This window comes from Musa acuminata, chromosome BXJ2-7, assembly GCF_036884655.1.
Source record: "Musa acuminata AAA Group cultivar baxijiao chromosome BXJ2-7, Cavendish_Baxijiao_AAA, whole genome shotgun sequence".
Lineage (NCBI taxonomy): Eukaryota > Viridiplantae > Streptophyta > Magnoliopsida > Zingiberales > Musaceae > Musa > Musa acuminata.
The window spans coordinates 27,854,115-27,870,000 of NC_088344.1; the positions used below are offsets into that span (position 1 = coordinate 27,854,115).

General features: G+C 38.9%; 3 protein-coding genes across 3 annotated transcripts; 2 read left to right on the top strand and 1 right to left on the bottom strand.

Annotated features, from left to right (window-relative positions):
- Positions 1–1,664: 1,664 nt before the first annotated feature.
- LOC135616378 (receptor-like protein EIX1) lies at positions 1,665–2,735 on the top strand. The gene has a single exon (XM_065115565.1). It carries the CDS (start codon positions 1,665–1,667, stop codon positions 2,361–2,363), a length of 699 nt encoding a protein of 232 aa, XP_064971637.1. The 3' UTR covers positions 2,364–2,735.
- Positions 2,736–3,954: 1,219 nt separating this feature from the next.
- Positions 3,955–5,359, bottom strand: LOC135616380 (receptor-like protein EIX1). Its single transcript, XM_065115566.1, has 3 exons — positions 4,540–5,359; positions 4,097–4,433; positions 3,955–4,054 (listed from the first exon to the last, which is right to left on the bottom strand). Exons 1-3 carry the CDS (start codon positions 5,357–5,359, stop codon positions 3,955–3,957), a joined length of 1,257 nt encoding a protein of 418 aa, XP_064971638.1.
- A 2,820-nt stretch (positions 5,360–8,179) lies between these two features.
- On the top strand, positions 8,180–14,778 carry LOC135616381 (remorin-like). The gene is made up of 2 exons (XM_065115567.1): positions 8,180–8,432; positions 14,687–14,778. Exons 1-2 carry the CDS (start codon positions 8,180–8,182, stop codon positions 14,776–14,778), a joined length of 345 nt encoding a protein of 114 aa, XP_064971639.1.
- Positions 14,779–15,886: the final 1,108 nt, after the last annotated feature.

The following is a 15,886-nucleotide window of genomic DNA, read 5'->3' on the forward strand; positions in this document are numbered from 1 at the left end:
ATTGAGTCGATTTTGGGGTGTAACCATGCCAACTTAAATAGGGGCCAACTAGGCCTGAATTAGGGCTATTTTGGGCCAATTGAAAGGCCCATTCAGTGACCCATAGCTGGCCCAAGTAGTGGCACCACTAGATTGGGCGGTGGTACCGCCCAAACATAATATCCCAAACCATGTCAAGCAGTGGTACTTTCGAAACATAGTCTCCTAGGTTGTCAGGTGGTGGTACCGCCTAATGTCAGTGCTGTAGGTGGTGGTACCGCCCAGCACAGGCGGTGAGACCACCAAGACCCGGGAAACCCAAGATGTAGGTCACGATGATTCAACCACTATAAATCTGGTTTACATTTACTTTAAGCTTTTCATTTTCATTGTAAACTGATTTCTTCCTTTCACTATGCTTACGAATGTATTTTCAAGTTAATATCTTTCGGATATTGGTTTTCATTGAACAAGAATTTCTAAATTGATAAATTTTTATATAAGCACTAATTCACCCTCCCCTCTTAGTATCGTCATAGTCCTAATAGAATAAACATCTACGTCTAGGAGAGTTTGCTTATAATAACAACTATCACTCAGAAATCTAAATAGCCTCTTTTGAAGCATTGTATGGAAGAAGATGTCGATCTTTAGTAAATTAGGACGATAGGAGAGAAAGAAAATTGCTAGGCCATCAAATGATTCAAAGAGATATATCATTCAATTGATTTGTAAAAGATTGCTAATAGCTCAAAGTGAGTTATGTTGATCGATGAAGATAAGATTTTAAATTTAAAATAGGTGATCATGTTTTAAAAGTGTCATCAACAAAAAGGGTCATGAGATTTGAAAAGAAAAAAAAAATAGCTCTTCTTCTTCTTAAAAAAAAAAAAAGTTCAATCACTTACCAAGTTACTTTGTTGCCAACACTGTCAAACATACACTCAATATTTCTGAAATATATTTCAGATTTCCTATATATGTTATCTTATCAATCTCTTCAATTAACTAGAGAGGATGCTACTTATATTGAACAATCAATATAAATTCTACAATAAAATATACATAACCTAAGAACAAAGACAATACCTCTGGTAAAAGTTACACCGGCAACGCCACACTCCTGACGAGATAATATGGAGGCCAGTTAGAGCAAATTGTAAAGGAGGGGAGAAGATATAATATCTAATTTTGTAAAGAGATTTATATGTAGTTATAGGTTTCGTAAAGTAGATGTGTGCATGGACATCTGGCACCCTGTTGCATTCTCGCACAAAATCTCATGTAATGCACACCTCGTAAAGTAGATGTCTACTAAACTCTACCTATCAAGGTTTGCTGGACCATCACGTCCGTCGAAACATATCAGATGAATAAAATTCAGTTTTTGATCACTTTGATCCTTAATTCTCAGTGTTGAGAACGTGAGAGATGGGTAGATCAGTCACAGCCACTCTTCCACTGCGGCTGAAGGAAGACTTTGACCATTATAAACCTTCCCAACGCGTCTTTTGCAGAAATTTGCGGCCTTGCTTGTCCAGTCAGCATGGAAAAAAACACCAAGCTCGGAATTCTCCTCTGCCAACTGCCCACAGACGATGACAGTGAGAGAAGAAGACATAAAGAGTTCTTCTGTTTATATATCGAATGTTTCTCTCAGCTCCTGTATGTATGTATGTATGATCATGGAGAATGGAGCGCCACGGCCTCTAACCCTTTTCTTCATGTTTCTGTTCATGGGAATCATCCATTCTGCCGCGGCAGCAGGCGACTCCAGCGCTCGTTGCAAAGGGAATGAAAGGGCAGCTCTTCTCAAGCTCAAGCAAGGCCTGATCGATCCCAGCGGCCGGCTGTCTTCCTGGGCGGGTGACGACTGCTGCAGATGGCGAGGCGTTCGCTGCAGCAACCGCACCGGCCATGTCATCCAGCTCCGACTGCGCAACCCCTCACCCTCACCTGACGACGACGACAACTTCTTGTCCGGGGAGATCAGTCCTTCTCTGCCCGAGCTGAAGCACTTGAGCTACCTGGACTTGAGCAGAAACAGATTCGATGGAGCAAGCATCCCACGCTTCATCGGCTCGCTGACGAGCTTGCGGTACCTGAACCTCTCCGACGCAACCTTCGGCGGCACGATTCCACATCAGCTCGGCAACCTTTCTCGCCTGCAGTACCTTGATCTCCACTGGCTCTCCCTCCCTCCTCGTCCTCTCGTCGTCGATAACTTCCACTGGATCTCTCGTCTCTCCTCCTTGAGGTACCTCGACATGTCCGCCATTAACCTTTCGGCAGCAGGCGATTTGTTCGACGAAGTAACCAAGCTTCCGAAGTTGTCAGTGCTGCGCCTTTTCAATTGCCAGCTACTTCGCTACCCTCCTCTATAACTCAATATAGGATCTAGTACCTTCTCATCATATACAAAACATTATTGAGTGTAAGTGAGTCTTTCGAATTAAGCGAAACCCATATGGCTCTGTAGCCCAATATAAGACACGCCTCTTCACCAAAGGGTTTCATCAAAGACCTGGAGTTGATTTCACTGAGACATTTAGTCTCATTGTTAAGCCGACTATAATCTGACTTATCCTAAGTTTGGCCATCACTAAGGATTAGCAATTACGATAATTGGATGTTAATAATACCTTTTTACAAGGGACTCTCTAACCAAAGTTGTTTTTATGCAACAACCTCTTGGTTTCACTCATCCTCAATATCCAGAGCATGTTTGCAAACTACGAAATGCTATTTATGGACTTCGTCAGACTCCAAGAGCTTGGTACATAGAACTTGGCTCTTTTTTTACTTCAGTTGGCTTTCTCAACTCGAAATCTGATACCTCATTATTTCTACGACAACACCGTTGTGATACAAATATATTCTAGTATATGTGGATGATATCATTGTCATAGGCAACAATCCCGTAGAAATCCAAGCATTCATCAAATAGTTGGTAGATCGGTTCTCGCTTAAAGATCTAGAACCCTTGAACTACTTTATGGGCGTAGAAGCTATATTCACATCTTTTGATCTCTTTCTATCATAAAGAAAGTATAGTCAAGATTTATTATAAAAAACAAATATGCAGGACACAAATGCGATTACAACTCCTTTCTCTACTAGTTGCTCTTTCAAATTATCTAATGGAAGTCCTGCTACGGAGCTCACTCAATACCGACAAGCCGTTGGCTCCTTACAATACTTAGCTCTCACCCGTCTAGACATCTCCTTTGCAGTCAACAAATTATCACAGTTTATGCAGAGGTCGTCTACTATGCATTGATCTGTGGTCAAACGAATTATGCGATATCTTAAGGGGACCCTCAATCATGGTCTCTTTCTTCATAAACACTCTCCACTTCATCTTCATTCATTTGCTGATGCCGACTGGGTAGGCAACGTTGATGATCGAACATCCACATCGGGGTATATTGTCTTCCTTGGCGCTAATCCAATCAGTTGGAATTCTAAGAAGCAAAAGACAGTCGTACTGTCTATAACTGAAGCTGACTATCGTGTCATCGCCACTGCCACTACAGAACTCAATTTGATCACAAATCTGCTCAAGGAACTCAACATCAGGTCCACTCCTATAATATATTGTGATAATGTCGGAGCTACCTATCTGTGCGCTAATCCGATATTCCACTCCCGTATGAAACATATTACTATCGACTTCCATTTTGTGTGAGATCAGGTTGTCCGCTGTCAACTTTGTGTTTCTCATGTATATACGGCTGATCAGTTAGCCGACTCACTCACGAAACCTCTCGCTCAGATAAACTATTTACATTGCATCGATCCAAAATTAATATCCTTGATAGGAGTACCATCTTACGGAGGCATGATAGCAAATAAGATTTCTCTAATTGTATGAGAAAATCTCTCTACTATGTTAAGGAAAATCCTCCCTCTTAACTTATATAAATAACTTATATAAATAGGGAGAAAACAGTTTCAATGAAAACAACTTCTTTCTTAATTTATATCTTCCATCCTCTTTTCAACAACACCTAGAACACCGGAGCCAAGGTGAATATTCTTGAGCTGAAACTGAGGAAGCCAACTGGAGCTGAAGCTGAGAACCAGCGAGTTTCAAGACAGGAGCAGAGCTTCAAACCTTGTTATGCTGCTAAAGTGGACGTCGGAGACGATACCAGAGAGTTGATTGTAGCTGACAACCCACACGATTAGCTCCGAGAGCTGCCCGAAAGATTCAGAAATTGACCCCCGTAACATGTTGTCGCTTAGGTAGAGGAAGCTCAGTGACGAGAGGGTTCCAAGAGATGGAGGAATGAGACCGGAGAGCAAGTTGTCCTCAAGATGCAGGGACTTCAGATTCCTGAGCTCCCCAATCCATACAGGAACTCCACCACCCAAAGCATTGTTTGCCAGATTTAATACCTGCAAGCTGTTTCTGACACATCCAGACAACTGCTTGTCAAAATTCGAGATGTCTGCACTGATCCCATTATATAACAGGTCTAGAATCTGCAAGTTGCAGAGGTTTTTAATGTTCCAAGATGCGGTATCATTGAAATCATTTCCACCGAGTTGCAAGACCTGAAGGGAAAACAACTTCCCAAAGCCAGAGATCGGGCCATGGAACTGGTTGAAGGAGAGATCGATACTCTTGAGATTTGCTGATGTTGGACAGCCAACTGGGGAGTAGAGGACCCAAATAATTTGAGCTAAGATCCAGGGTTGTTAATGATGTGAGGTTAGCAGATGGAGGAAGAGTATTAGGGAGGCGAAGTAGCTGGCAATTGATAAGGCGCAGCACTGACAACCTCGGAAGCTTGGTTACCTCGTCGTATACATCGCCTGCTGCCGAAAGGTTAATGGCGGACGTGTCGAGGTAGCTCAAGGAGGAGCGACGAGAGATCCAGTGGAAGTTATCGACGACGAGAGGACGAGGAGGGATGTAGAGCCAGTGGAAATCAGGGTACTGCAGGCGGGAAAGGTTGCCGAGCTGATGAGGAATCGTGCGGCCGAACGTTGCATCGGAGAGGTTCAGGTACCGCAAGCTCGTCAGCGAGCCGCTGAAGCGTGGGATGCTTGCTCCATCGAATCTGTTTCTGCTCAAGTCCAGGTAGCTCAAGTGCCTCAGCTCGAGCAGAGAAGGACTGATCTTGCCGGACAAGAAGTTGTCGTCGCCGTCAGGTGAGGGTGAGGGGTTGCGCAGTCGGAGTTGGACGACATGGCCGGTGCGGTTGCTGCAGCGAACGCCTCGCCATCTGCAGCAGTCGTCACCCGCCCAGGAAGATAGCCGGCCGCTGGAATCGAACAGGCCTTGCTTGAGCTTGAGAAGAGCTGCCCTCTCGTTCTCTTTGCAACGAGCGCTGGAATCGCCTGCTGCTGCGGCGGAAGGGATGATTCCCATGAACAGAAACATGAAGAAGAGAGAAAGTGGCCGTGATGCTCCATTCTCATGATTATATAAACAGGAGATGAGAGAAACATTTGATATATAAACCGGAGAACTCTCTCTGTGTGTCTTGTTCTCTCACTGTCATCCTCTGTGGCCAACGCACAGAGGAGGATTCCAGGCTTGCCTTTTTTCCATCCCGAGTGAATAAGGAAGGCCGCAAAATTCTGCAAAAGACGACTTGGGAAGACTTACGGACAACGTCATCCTTCAGCTGCAGTGGAAGAATGGCCGAGTGATCTACCCATCTCTCACGTTCTCAACACTCAGAATTTAGGATCGTAGACATCAAAAACTGCTTTTATTCATCTGATACTTGTCTCTTCGTCGGACGTGATGGTTGGGCAACCAGCAAACCTTGATAGGTAGAGTTTAGTAGGATTTAATGGTTCTTGAAGAGAATTAGCTGGAATGCGACAGGGTGATCCACCGTGCACGGCTAATTACACTGGATCAAGGGCGAATCCACAGCAGGGTGCCAGATGCTCATGCACGCATCTTGAAGCAGGGGTGGGTACGCATGCGTCCTCCGCCTGAGATCTTGGGATCACTCCATGTTTTTTGCTTTACGATACGTGTATTAGAAGGATCCAACGCGAGCGAGAATGCTCCAGGATGCTAGATGTTCATGCATGCATCTTGATGCAAGGGTGCACGCTAGCTATGGCTCCTTCCCACTTGAGATCTTCAGATCACTCCGTGTTCCTCCTTTACAAGGCGTGCGTTACGTGGGATCTAAGCGCTAGATGTTCAGACACATATCTTAAAGCAACGGTCCGTTTCTTCACACTCTATGTTCCTTGTTTACGTTGCATGTAAGGTGTGAGAACACAGTTCGGCGTTAGATGTTCGTGCATGCATCTTAAAGCAAGGGTGCGACTCCTTCCAACCTTACTCCGCATTCTTACTTTACGATACGTGCATTACAGGGATCCAATGTGAGAACGCAAAAGGGTGCTAGATGTTCATGCACACAGCTTAATGCATCAGTGCACGCGTAGATCGCCTTCCCACATGAGATAATCGGATCCGCATTTCTGCTTTACGATGCGTGCATTAAAAGAATCTAGTGCGAGGTGCCAGATGTTCATGCACGTCTCTTAATGCAAGAGTGCGCATGGCTCCTAAGCTGAGCTTTTGGAATCAATCCACGTTCCTGCTTTACGACACGTGGATTACATGGGATCCAATGCGAGGACCCAACAAATGCCAGATGTTGGTGATGCGAAGGGTTCCTTCCCGTCTTTGCTCTTGGGATGACCCCGCAGCCCTGCTTTACAACGCGTTCGTGCACGGTTCTTATAGCATGCGTGAGAACATGACCTCTTTCGATCTCTACACGTTGCGCTCAGAGAAGGTTACGTCACAACGTGACCGATCTGATATCAGTTTGTCCGGCGAACATTTGGTTGTGGAACTCCCTTATCTCTTCGTTGGATCTGAGATCACTCAACCCTACTCTTTATCCTGTTGTGAATGCATCTCTTAGTCTCATTCTCTCGTCGTGATTTGACATGGGGTGGATAGGTGATTATGTGAGGTCAGTCACATGAGATCCATAACATAACATGTTTTGTTCCGATCCCCATGATCGTATCTCGAATCCATTTCATGACACAACCTCTTTGACAAAGACATCGTCTAATCTCACAGTCGAAAATCCTGTGGATGGTCACTTTGAGGCACCTAATGTCGTCATGAAGACTATAGTTGTCCCTGTGAACACCAAATTGGAACTCAGTTTGGCAACAGAACCTGGAGGCCCTAGTGAATACTACACAGTCCTACACTTCTCTGAGCTGAAGCCACTGCTCCAGAAACTATTGAGGTTTAACATTGTGAAACTACTTGCAGAGATTTGGCAGTACCTTCTTCTCTCCTTACAATATCATAGAATGGATTACTTACTTTAAGGTTTATTTCCTTCTCGAAACCTCCTATCTGTCTGTGTTATATGCCTTATCATTCAACGCAAGAAAGAACATAAAATGAAATAATAGTGAATCCTTGCCATGAATTATTCATTGCAAATCATAACCATTTTTCTCCAAAGCTGTTAATTGACCATGAAATCCTTCAAATGGTAGAATTGAGGGCAATAGAAATGTTTGTTTCGATGCCATTTCATGCGAAGTAAAAAGGAAGAAAACTGCACCAACTCAACTATTATTGTGATATCCTATGTAGTTCCTATCGTCTTGCTGCTGATACTGGTAATCATCTGCATCATGAGAAAACAACGAGATAGTCTCTTCTTCCTGTGCATGACGGGCGAGCCGATACGACGAGCGAGTGGGCGAGTGGGCAAGCGACGAACGACAGGTGCAACGAGCGAGTAAGTTGGAAAGAAAAGAGATGAGGAAATCGATCAAAAGATTTTATATAAAACTAATAATTTTAAAAAAAATAAAATTATATTTTTATCATTTTTATTCATATTATATACAAATAAAGTTAACGATGTAAAAATAAATAAAAAAATTAATGTTAAATATTTCATCTTTATAAATATGAATATCTGAATATTTATTTTTTAAAATATAATAATCGAAGTATTAATCATAATTAACTGTAATATGTAATTACCGTTAAGGTTTCTACAGGCGACGTATGCAAGGGCCGTCGCCGTGTGCCCTCCTTCTCTTCCTTGAAAACAATACGAATCTGGAAAGACGAGATGCTTCCATGCCGCTAGTCCGTCTCCTTGTCTCCCTCTAAAATATAGGCGGGAGCTCTGTCCGTGCTTTCGGGAGTCGGAGGAAGAACAATACTGAGATGGAGGAGCGCGAAGGACCTGATATGGAAAAGGAGGACGCGACGAAGACGGCGGTGGAGACCTCGCCGGAGGCGGCAGGGGTGGACGACGAGGACGCGCTGCCACCGCCCGTGGTGGGGATGTCCGAGGAGTCCAAAAATCGAATGGGGAGGAATACCTCTGCTTCCTTCATCTCTTTTCTTCTTCTTCCTCCTCTCTTTCAGACGCGGAGACTTGAGGTGTTACGTGCGAGTTTAGGTCGGATATTACGAGGTTAAGCAGCTAAATCTTGTGGTCGACTCGATCGAGAGCGATTCTATTTGTGTTTTGCTTGATTCCTTTTCTCTGTTTACACTTATTATTTCAACTGAGTCGATTTCTTGAACTTTCTCTCTAAGATCCATTTAGTGGAACCGGATGCTTCCATCAAAATGTTGGGAAATTTGATACAGTTTGCTAATTTCCTTAGGATTTGAAAGAGGTAATGACATGATAGAATGTGTTTGACTGGGACAAATAGGAAACATCTTTCACTATCTTCTGCATTACTGGTTTCGTTGGTGTGTCATTAAGAGGGAAAACTAGCAATTTTTCCTGGTTTTTCAATTTATTTTTCTGATTTCTACGTCCCAGGGAAAATTTCTGTTGACTAATATATTGCTGGTTTGAGCTGGTCAGATTGAACATGTTACAGAAGCTGTTTTAAGGTTGTCCATTGTGAAGAATCCCTTTTCTTTCTTGCTCTACTGTGTACAAGTATCCGTATGTGGACATCTCCCACTGTGAGTGCGGGACATCATGTTGGTTTTTATTCTTTGATGAATACAAGAATAAATTATTTACTGCTGGGATTACAGTGAAATATTTTGAATACAGTTTATAATTGTTCAGAGATTTAACCCCATTCTAATCGATCTTTATCTCATGTCTGCATATATACTTCAGGTTGGAATTCTGAAGCTGTAAATCCTATGAACTTTACAACCTCTAAAGCTACTTCTCTTAAGCTTACTATGACCATAAATCTTGTTCAGACGTTTCCCTTTACATGTCAAAATATCTTATGCAACTTGTAGCAGTGTTAGTTGTTAATTTAGAGAAAGAAAGATTCATAGTCTAATGTTTTTCAAGAACATTAGATTCTGTCTGCAAAACATAGCTGGAACAGAACATTTATATGAGTGATGGGTCTCTTAATCGACCTAAACCTTGTGAAGACCTCAGGGTGATAGCCTCAACCTGAAGCTTTCAGCTGATATTTATACAAGTATGCAATTTTTGTTTATGACTATAGAATCTTTGTTGGGGATGGAGTAACGGAACGATAAAAACATAATACTACGATGCAATTAACAAAAATCCTTTCGATCAAGAAAATCGATGTAGTATTTAAAATAAGAGGATTGACATACAACACTTACAAGATATTTCTAAGTGTATTATGCTTCTATCTTGCTTTATGAACTACAGTCCTATTTATAGGACCTAGTTGGAACTACCTCACTCCCCATGTCACCCATGATTGAGGTAGTTATAAGAACTACCTTATAACTTTTAGATCATGGGTCACTTCTTGAAACATTCCTAAAACTACCTTGAACATGATAACTATCTAGAAAGCTACTATGAATCAATTCTTAATACTTCCCCTTGATTCATAGTTACATACACTGATTTACGACATAAAATAAACATGCTTTTGAACTGGAAGCGACTTGGTGAGGATATTCGCAACTTGTTCATCTGTTCCACAATTCTTCATTGCTATGGCTCCACTTGCTACAAGATCTCGGATAAAATGATAGTGTATCTCTATGTGCTTCGTTCTTCCATGAAATGTTGGATTCTTCGTCATTACAATTATAGCTTTGTTGTCACAAAATATTTCCGTTGCTTCTTTTTGTTCTTGACAAAGATCTTTTAGAAAACTTCTGAGTCATATTGCTTGTCAAGCTATTGACGTTGCAGCTACATATTCTGCTTCCAATATTGATAATGTAGTTGTTGCTTGCTTTTTTGAACTCCAAGATATAGCTCCTGATCCAAGGCTAAAAATATTGCTTTAAGTACTCTTTCTATCATCTAAAGCTCATACCCAATCACTATCAGTGAAACAAAATAATTTATATTTAAAATTATGAGAATACCAAATACCGTAATTTGTAGTTCCAACAATATAACGCAGAATTCTTTTAACAGCTCTGAGATGATGTTTGCTTGGGCTATGCATAAACCTGGATACTATACCAACAGAGAAGGTAATATCTGGTCATGAGTTAGATAAATCAAACCTTCAACCAAACTTCTATAGTATCTTGCATTTGTCAAACATGTATCATCTTCAAGTTTCAATTTCTCATTTACATTTATGGGTGTTGCTGCAGCTTTATAATTAATCATATTAGATTTTTTTAGTAGATCCATTGCATACTTTCTTTATCAAATAAAAATTCCATCTGATTCTTGCTTCACATTTAACCCAAGAAAATAATGCAGTAAACCTAGATCTGACATTTCAAACTTATTCATCATACACTTTTTAAATTCTGTCACAAAAAAGTTAGATGAACCCATATATATAATATCATCAACATAGAGGTAAACCATTAGAATATTATATTCACCTTCTTTCTTTAGATAAAGAGTAGGTTCATTATTGCTCCTCTTAAATCCATTTTGAAAAAAATAATAATCAATTTATTGTACCATAAGGAGCTTGTTTAAGCCCATAAAGAACTTTTCTTAGCTTATATACCTTTTCTTCATGTCCTTTAACAAAAAAACCTTCAGGTTGAGCAACAAAAACCTCTTCGTGTAAATCTTCATTTAAAAAAGCAGATTTCACATCGAATTAATAAACAGGCCAACTCAAGTGAGCAGCTAAAGCCAAGAAAGTTCTCATGGTTTCGAGTCCAGCAACTGGAGAAAAAGTATCATCAAAATCAATACCTTGTTGCTATGAATATCCTTTTCCTACAAGCCGAGCCTTATGCTTTTGGATACTTCCATCCGCATTAAACTTTGTTTTGAATACCCATTTTAACCTAATAGATTTTTTTTTTTTTTCTTTCGGTAGATTCATTAGCTCCCAAGTTTCATTATTCTTACTTGACTTGATTTCCTCCTTCATTTCTTTTCGTCATTCCTCTTTTTCAACTGCTTCCTCAAAAGTTATAGGATCTGAAATAAACAAAATAAATATTGAGTCATAAATTTTTGTTAGCGATATGAAATTTCTTGGAGGGGTTTCATCTTAAGAATCAGAATTTGAACTACTATTGGGTGAGGTTGACGATGAACTTGTTAGAGCAGAATCTATCATTTGATTCTATGGAGTGTCTAGTTCTGCTGGAATCTGAATTTGTGTTCCACCTTTATTAGTCTCCTAATTCTAACTTGTCTTTTCATCAAACACAACATTTCTGTTAATAATAACTTTGCCACTAATAGGATTATATAATCAATATACTTTGGATTGTAAGGAATAACCAATTAAGATACATTTTTCAGATTTATCATCAAGCTTATGATGATTTTATGAATTCACCAAAGCATACGCAATACAACTAAAAATTCTTAGATGGCTTACACTTGGTTTCATACTATACCAAGCCTCAAAAGGAGTTTGATTTATAACAGCCTTTGTTGGTGAAATATTTAATAAATAAATTGCTATTGCAACTGCTTCTACCCAAAACTGATTTGGAAGGTGTTTTCCTTTAAGCAAACTTCTTGTCATTTCAATGATAGTCTGATTGTTATATTCGGCTACACCATTTTGATCCGGTGTATATGGTGCTGTCAATTCTCTATGAATATCATTTTCTTCACAAAAAGAACTACACTCATTAGATAAAAATTCACCGTCTCTATCTATCCGAAGTGTTTTATTTATCTACCACTTTGCCTTTCTATAAATGCCTTGAATTTTTGAAAATTATTAAATGTTTCATATTTTAGTTTCAGAAAATATACCCAACTCATGCGGCTATAATCATCAGTAAACAATAGAAAATATTGACTTCCACCGAATGATTTTGTATTCATAGGTCCACATAAGTCAGCATGAATTAATTCAAGATAATTAGATGAAATGGTTTTTTACTTTGTTTGCTATAAATGCATCCTTCATATACATCAAGTGTATTAATTTTAGGCAATCTGAAAATTATTCCTTTTTTATTTAACAACCTCAAACCCTTAATGTTAAGGTGTCCATATCTTAAATACCATAGATTAGACTCATTATTTTGAGTTGTGACAAAAGCATGCTTTTCAATATTTGAAACATCAAGTAGAAACCTCTTGTTTTGCGTCATGCAAACATTTACTGTAATCAAATCAGATTTTTTATCTTTAATAATGCATGGACCATCATCAAATATTACTAAATATCCATCATCTATCAATTGTCCAACACTCAACAAGTTATGTGATAAAGTAGGAACAAAGAAAATATTATCAAGGTATTTTACCTTCCCTTGATTTGTCTTCACCTCAATTGTTCTTTTTCCTTCCACTTGGATTTGCTTATTATCTCCAAGTCTAACTTCAACTTCTGAGTTTCATCAATATCTCTAAACAATGATCTTATGCCTGACATATGATTAGAACATCTACTATCTAGAAACCAAATATCATTTGAGATATCATTAACTTGTGAATGAGTCATAAACAACTTACTGATATCTTCATTTTCCTCCACATAGCTTGCTTGCTTTTCTCTTTTCTAGCAATCTGCCTTCATGTGACCAAACTTTTTACAATAGTGACATTAAATTCCACTCTTGTAATTTTTTTTATTATAATTTGATTGCCTTTGTTCATCATGCCCATCAAAGTGTCATCTTCCTCTCCCTCTTCCATTTCCTCTACCACGAAATCCTCCTTTGTCACATCCTCTTCTTGCCTATTTTTTGTCTTCTTTTGAAGTAGAAGACTCCCCCTTAACCTGAAATGCTTTCTCTTCACTTTTTTCAAATGACCTATTCAACCTTGCTTCATGTGCTTGCAAGGAACTCATTAGTTCATTAAATAAAAATATAGATAAATCTTTTGACTCCTCAATTGCGGCAACAACATGATCAAATTTCGGAGTTAAACTTTTCAAAACTTTTGCAATAATTATATGATCAGAAAGATGTTCACCATAAGATTTCATTTGACTAACAATTTCAGTAACTCGAGAAATAAAATCTTGCACCGATTCATTACTTTTCATGAATAAAATTTCGAACTCATGACGAAGGGTTTGAAGTTTTACCATAATTACCCTTGATGAGCTTTGAAATTCATTTTGAAGTATCAACCAAGCTTGCTTTGAGGATGTCGCTGTTGTAGTTCTCGAAAAGATTGTCTCATGTACAACTTGTTGAATGAAGAACAATATCTTTGAGTTCTTCTTTCTATTCCCCCTCAGCCTGATTTCGTCATTTGGATCTACATATCCATTTTCTATTAAGTCCCAAAGATCTTGAGACTTGAATAGAGTCTTCATCTTGATACTCCAAAATTTATAGCATTTGCCCGAGAAGATGAGAATAAGGGGTTACGACATGGAATTGCCATTGAAAGTCATAATGCCCAGTTCAGATTGAAACTAGGCTATGATACCACAAATGTTGGGGATGGAGAAGGAAGGAAACGATAAAATCAGAATACTACGATGCAATTAATAAAAATCCTTTCGATCAAGAAAATCGATGTAGTATTTAAAACAAGAGGATTGACATAGAACACTTACAAGATATATTCAAGTGTATTCTGCTTCTATCTTGCTTCATGAACTACAGTCCTATTTATAGGACCTAGTGATAACTACCTCACTCCCCATGTTACCCATGATTGAGGTAGTTATAGGAACTACCCTATAACTTCTAGATCATGTGCCAAGAAACATACCTAAAACTATCTTGAACATGATAACTACCTAGATAATTATTATGAATTAATTCTCAGTAATCTTGTCTGATCAATCCATCGATCATAGATTTCTGGGGAGATAATTATGTTATTGTAGGAATCTCTTGTACTAGGTGTGCTACATATACCATATTGCACCTCTTCCTTGTGGATTTCATCCATGGACAATAGTATTTATGTTATGCTGGTTTTGATTACTTCTCTTCCTCTCCTCTCTCCTTTGTGTTATTTCCTGTGTGGCATTTCTATTTAATATCTTTGATATAACAAAAATCCAATTAAGTTAAATATTACTTCATGCACCAATTGTATATTTAACATTTTTTTTTCTTGAGAAAAATGGTGAAATACTACTAGCTGTGGTTGCTGGGTTGCGTTCAGCAATAAATTCATATGAGGATCGATAAGGCTAATCGTGAAGTTTTCTATCTGCCCGCGCTATTCTGAATTGCAGATTCTTCTTCGGAGAAAAGGGGGGGGGGGGTTGGGGGGATGTAGCTGATAGAGGTGGGATTTGGAAAATATCTTAAATGTTGTTGGAAATAGTATTTTTGTTGATATATAATCTTGAAAAATGTAAAGGCACATTTGCTGTGGTTGTGCAGATGCTCTTCTGGCACAGGTGGAGAATGAGAAGAGGTTGTCTTTCGTCAAGGCTTGGGAAGAAAGTGAGAAGACCAAAGCTAAGCTTAAGTAAGATATATATCTTTGATGTCAAGCAGTCACCTAAGTCATAATATATTATATTACCTCTTAATTGCCTTTTCCTTTTCCTCATTTCATAAAAATAAGCTTGAGCTTGACCTGAAAAACTGTGCATCTTTATGATTTTACAGTTAGTATTTTTTAGAACATCATAAACATATCTATCAATTCATTTGAAGTTCTGTTTGCGGAGGTGTGAGTATTGTTTATATTAGTTGTTAGAACTTCAATGCTATATTTCTTCCATTTAACCATTATCACTGAAATGCCAAACAGAGCTCAGAAAAAGATGTTTTCTATTCTCTCATGGGAAAACTCTAAGAAGGCAGCTCTTGAGGCTGAGCTTAGAATGATCGAGGTAAATGACTTCTTTTATTGTCAAAAATATATATCATGTGTAATCTACTAACTTAAGCCCTTAGATATAATGAGTGTTATAAATATAAATTAGATCACGTCTCATCTATAAGTTTAAGTTTTTTAATGAAATTACATTGATAAAATAATTAAGATTTATAGACATTTACATGCAAAGTACACACCAAATTTATGTGTTAATGAAAAGATGCAGAAAATGAGGCTGCCGGAGTTAGAGGAAGCCATATTACCACTCTTATACAACAAAAGCTTGTAAAATTTCATTGTGTTGTAGATGGTGGTGTTCGAAACATAGATCGTTAGCTGCCTTGAGATATTGGGTAATCTTAATATAGATTATTAGCTTCCATGAGATGTTGGGTAATCTTGATATAGACTGTTAGCTGCCATGAGGTGTTGGGTAATCTTAAAGAATTATTTGAATCATAGATTGTTAGTATCCTAAGATGTGATTCTGACATTAGTCATAATTCATTATAAACCATCGTACTGCCATAATCCCATGACGCACATCTAAAACATGTCCCTAACATATATTAACATGCAGAACTTAAACTTGAGATAGATATCGAAGTCTTTTTCATTTTAGATTTACATGTAGTTCAAAAATGTGTGAGCAGGAGAAACTTGAGAAGAAAAAGGCCAAACATGCCAAGAAAATGAAGAAGAAGAAGAAGAAGAAGAAGATTGGTATGATCCACAAGGAAGCAGAGGAGAAGAGA

Bases quoted from the DNA above. Each gene is read 5' to 3' on its own strand.
- LOC135616378 (XM_065115565.1), top strand. From the start codon at position 1,665: ATGGAGAATGGAGCGCCACGGCCTCTAACCCTTTTCTTCATGTTTCTG.
- LOC135616380 (XM_065115566.1), bottom strand. From the start codon at position 5,359: ATGGGAATCATCCCTTCCGCCGCAGCAGCAGGCGATTCCAGCGCTCGT. The intron at 4,434-4,539 runs GTCTTGCAACTC...GGATCAGTGCAG, and splicing joins GGAAGTTGTTTTCCCTTCAG to ACATCTCGAATTTTGACAAG. The intron at 4,055-4,096 runs GTTTGAAGCTCT...GCTGGTTCTCAG, and splicing joins CACTTTAGCAGCATAACAAG to CTTCAGCTCCAGTTGGCTTC.
- LOC135616381 (XM_065115567.1), top strand. From the start codon at position 8,180: ATGGAGGAGCGCGAAGGACCTGATATGGAAAAGGAGGACGCGACGAAG. The intron at 8,433-14,686 runs GTTAAGCAGCTA...GTGGTTGTGCAG, and splicing joins TTTAGGTCGGATATTACGAG to ATGCTCTTCTGGCACAGGTG.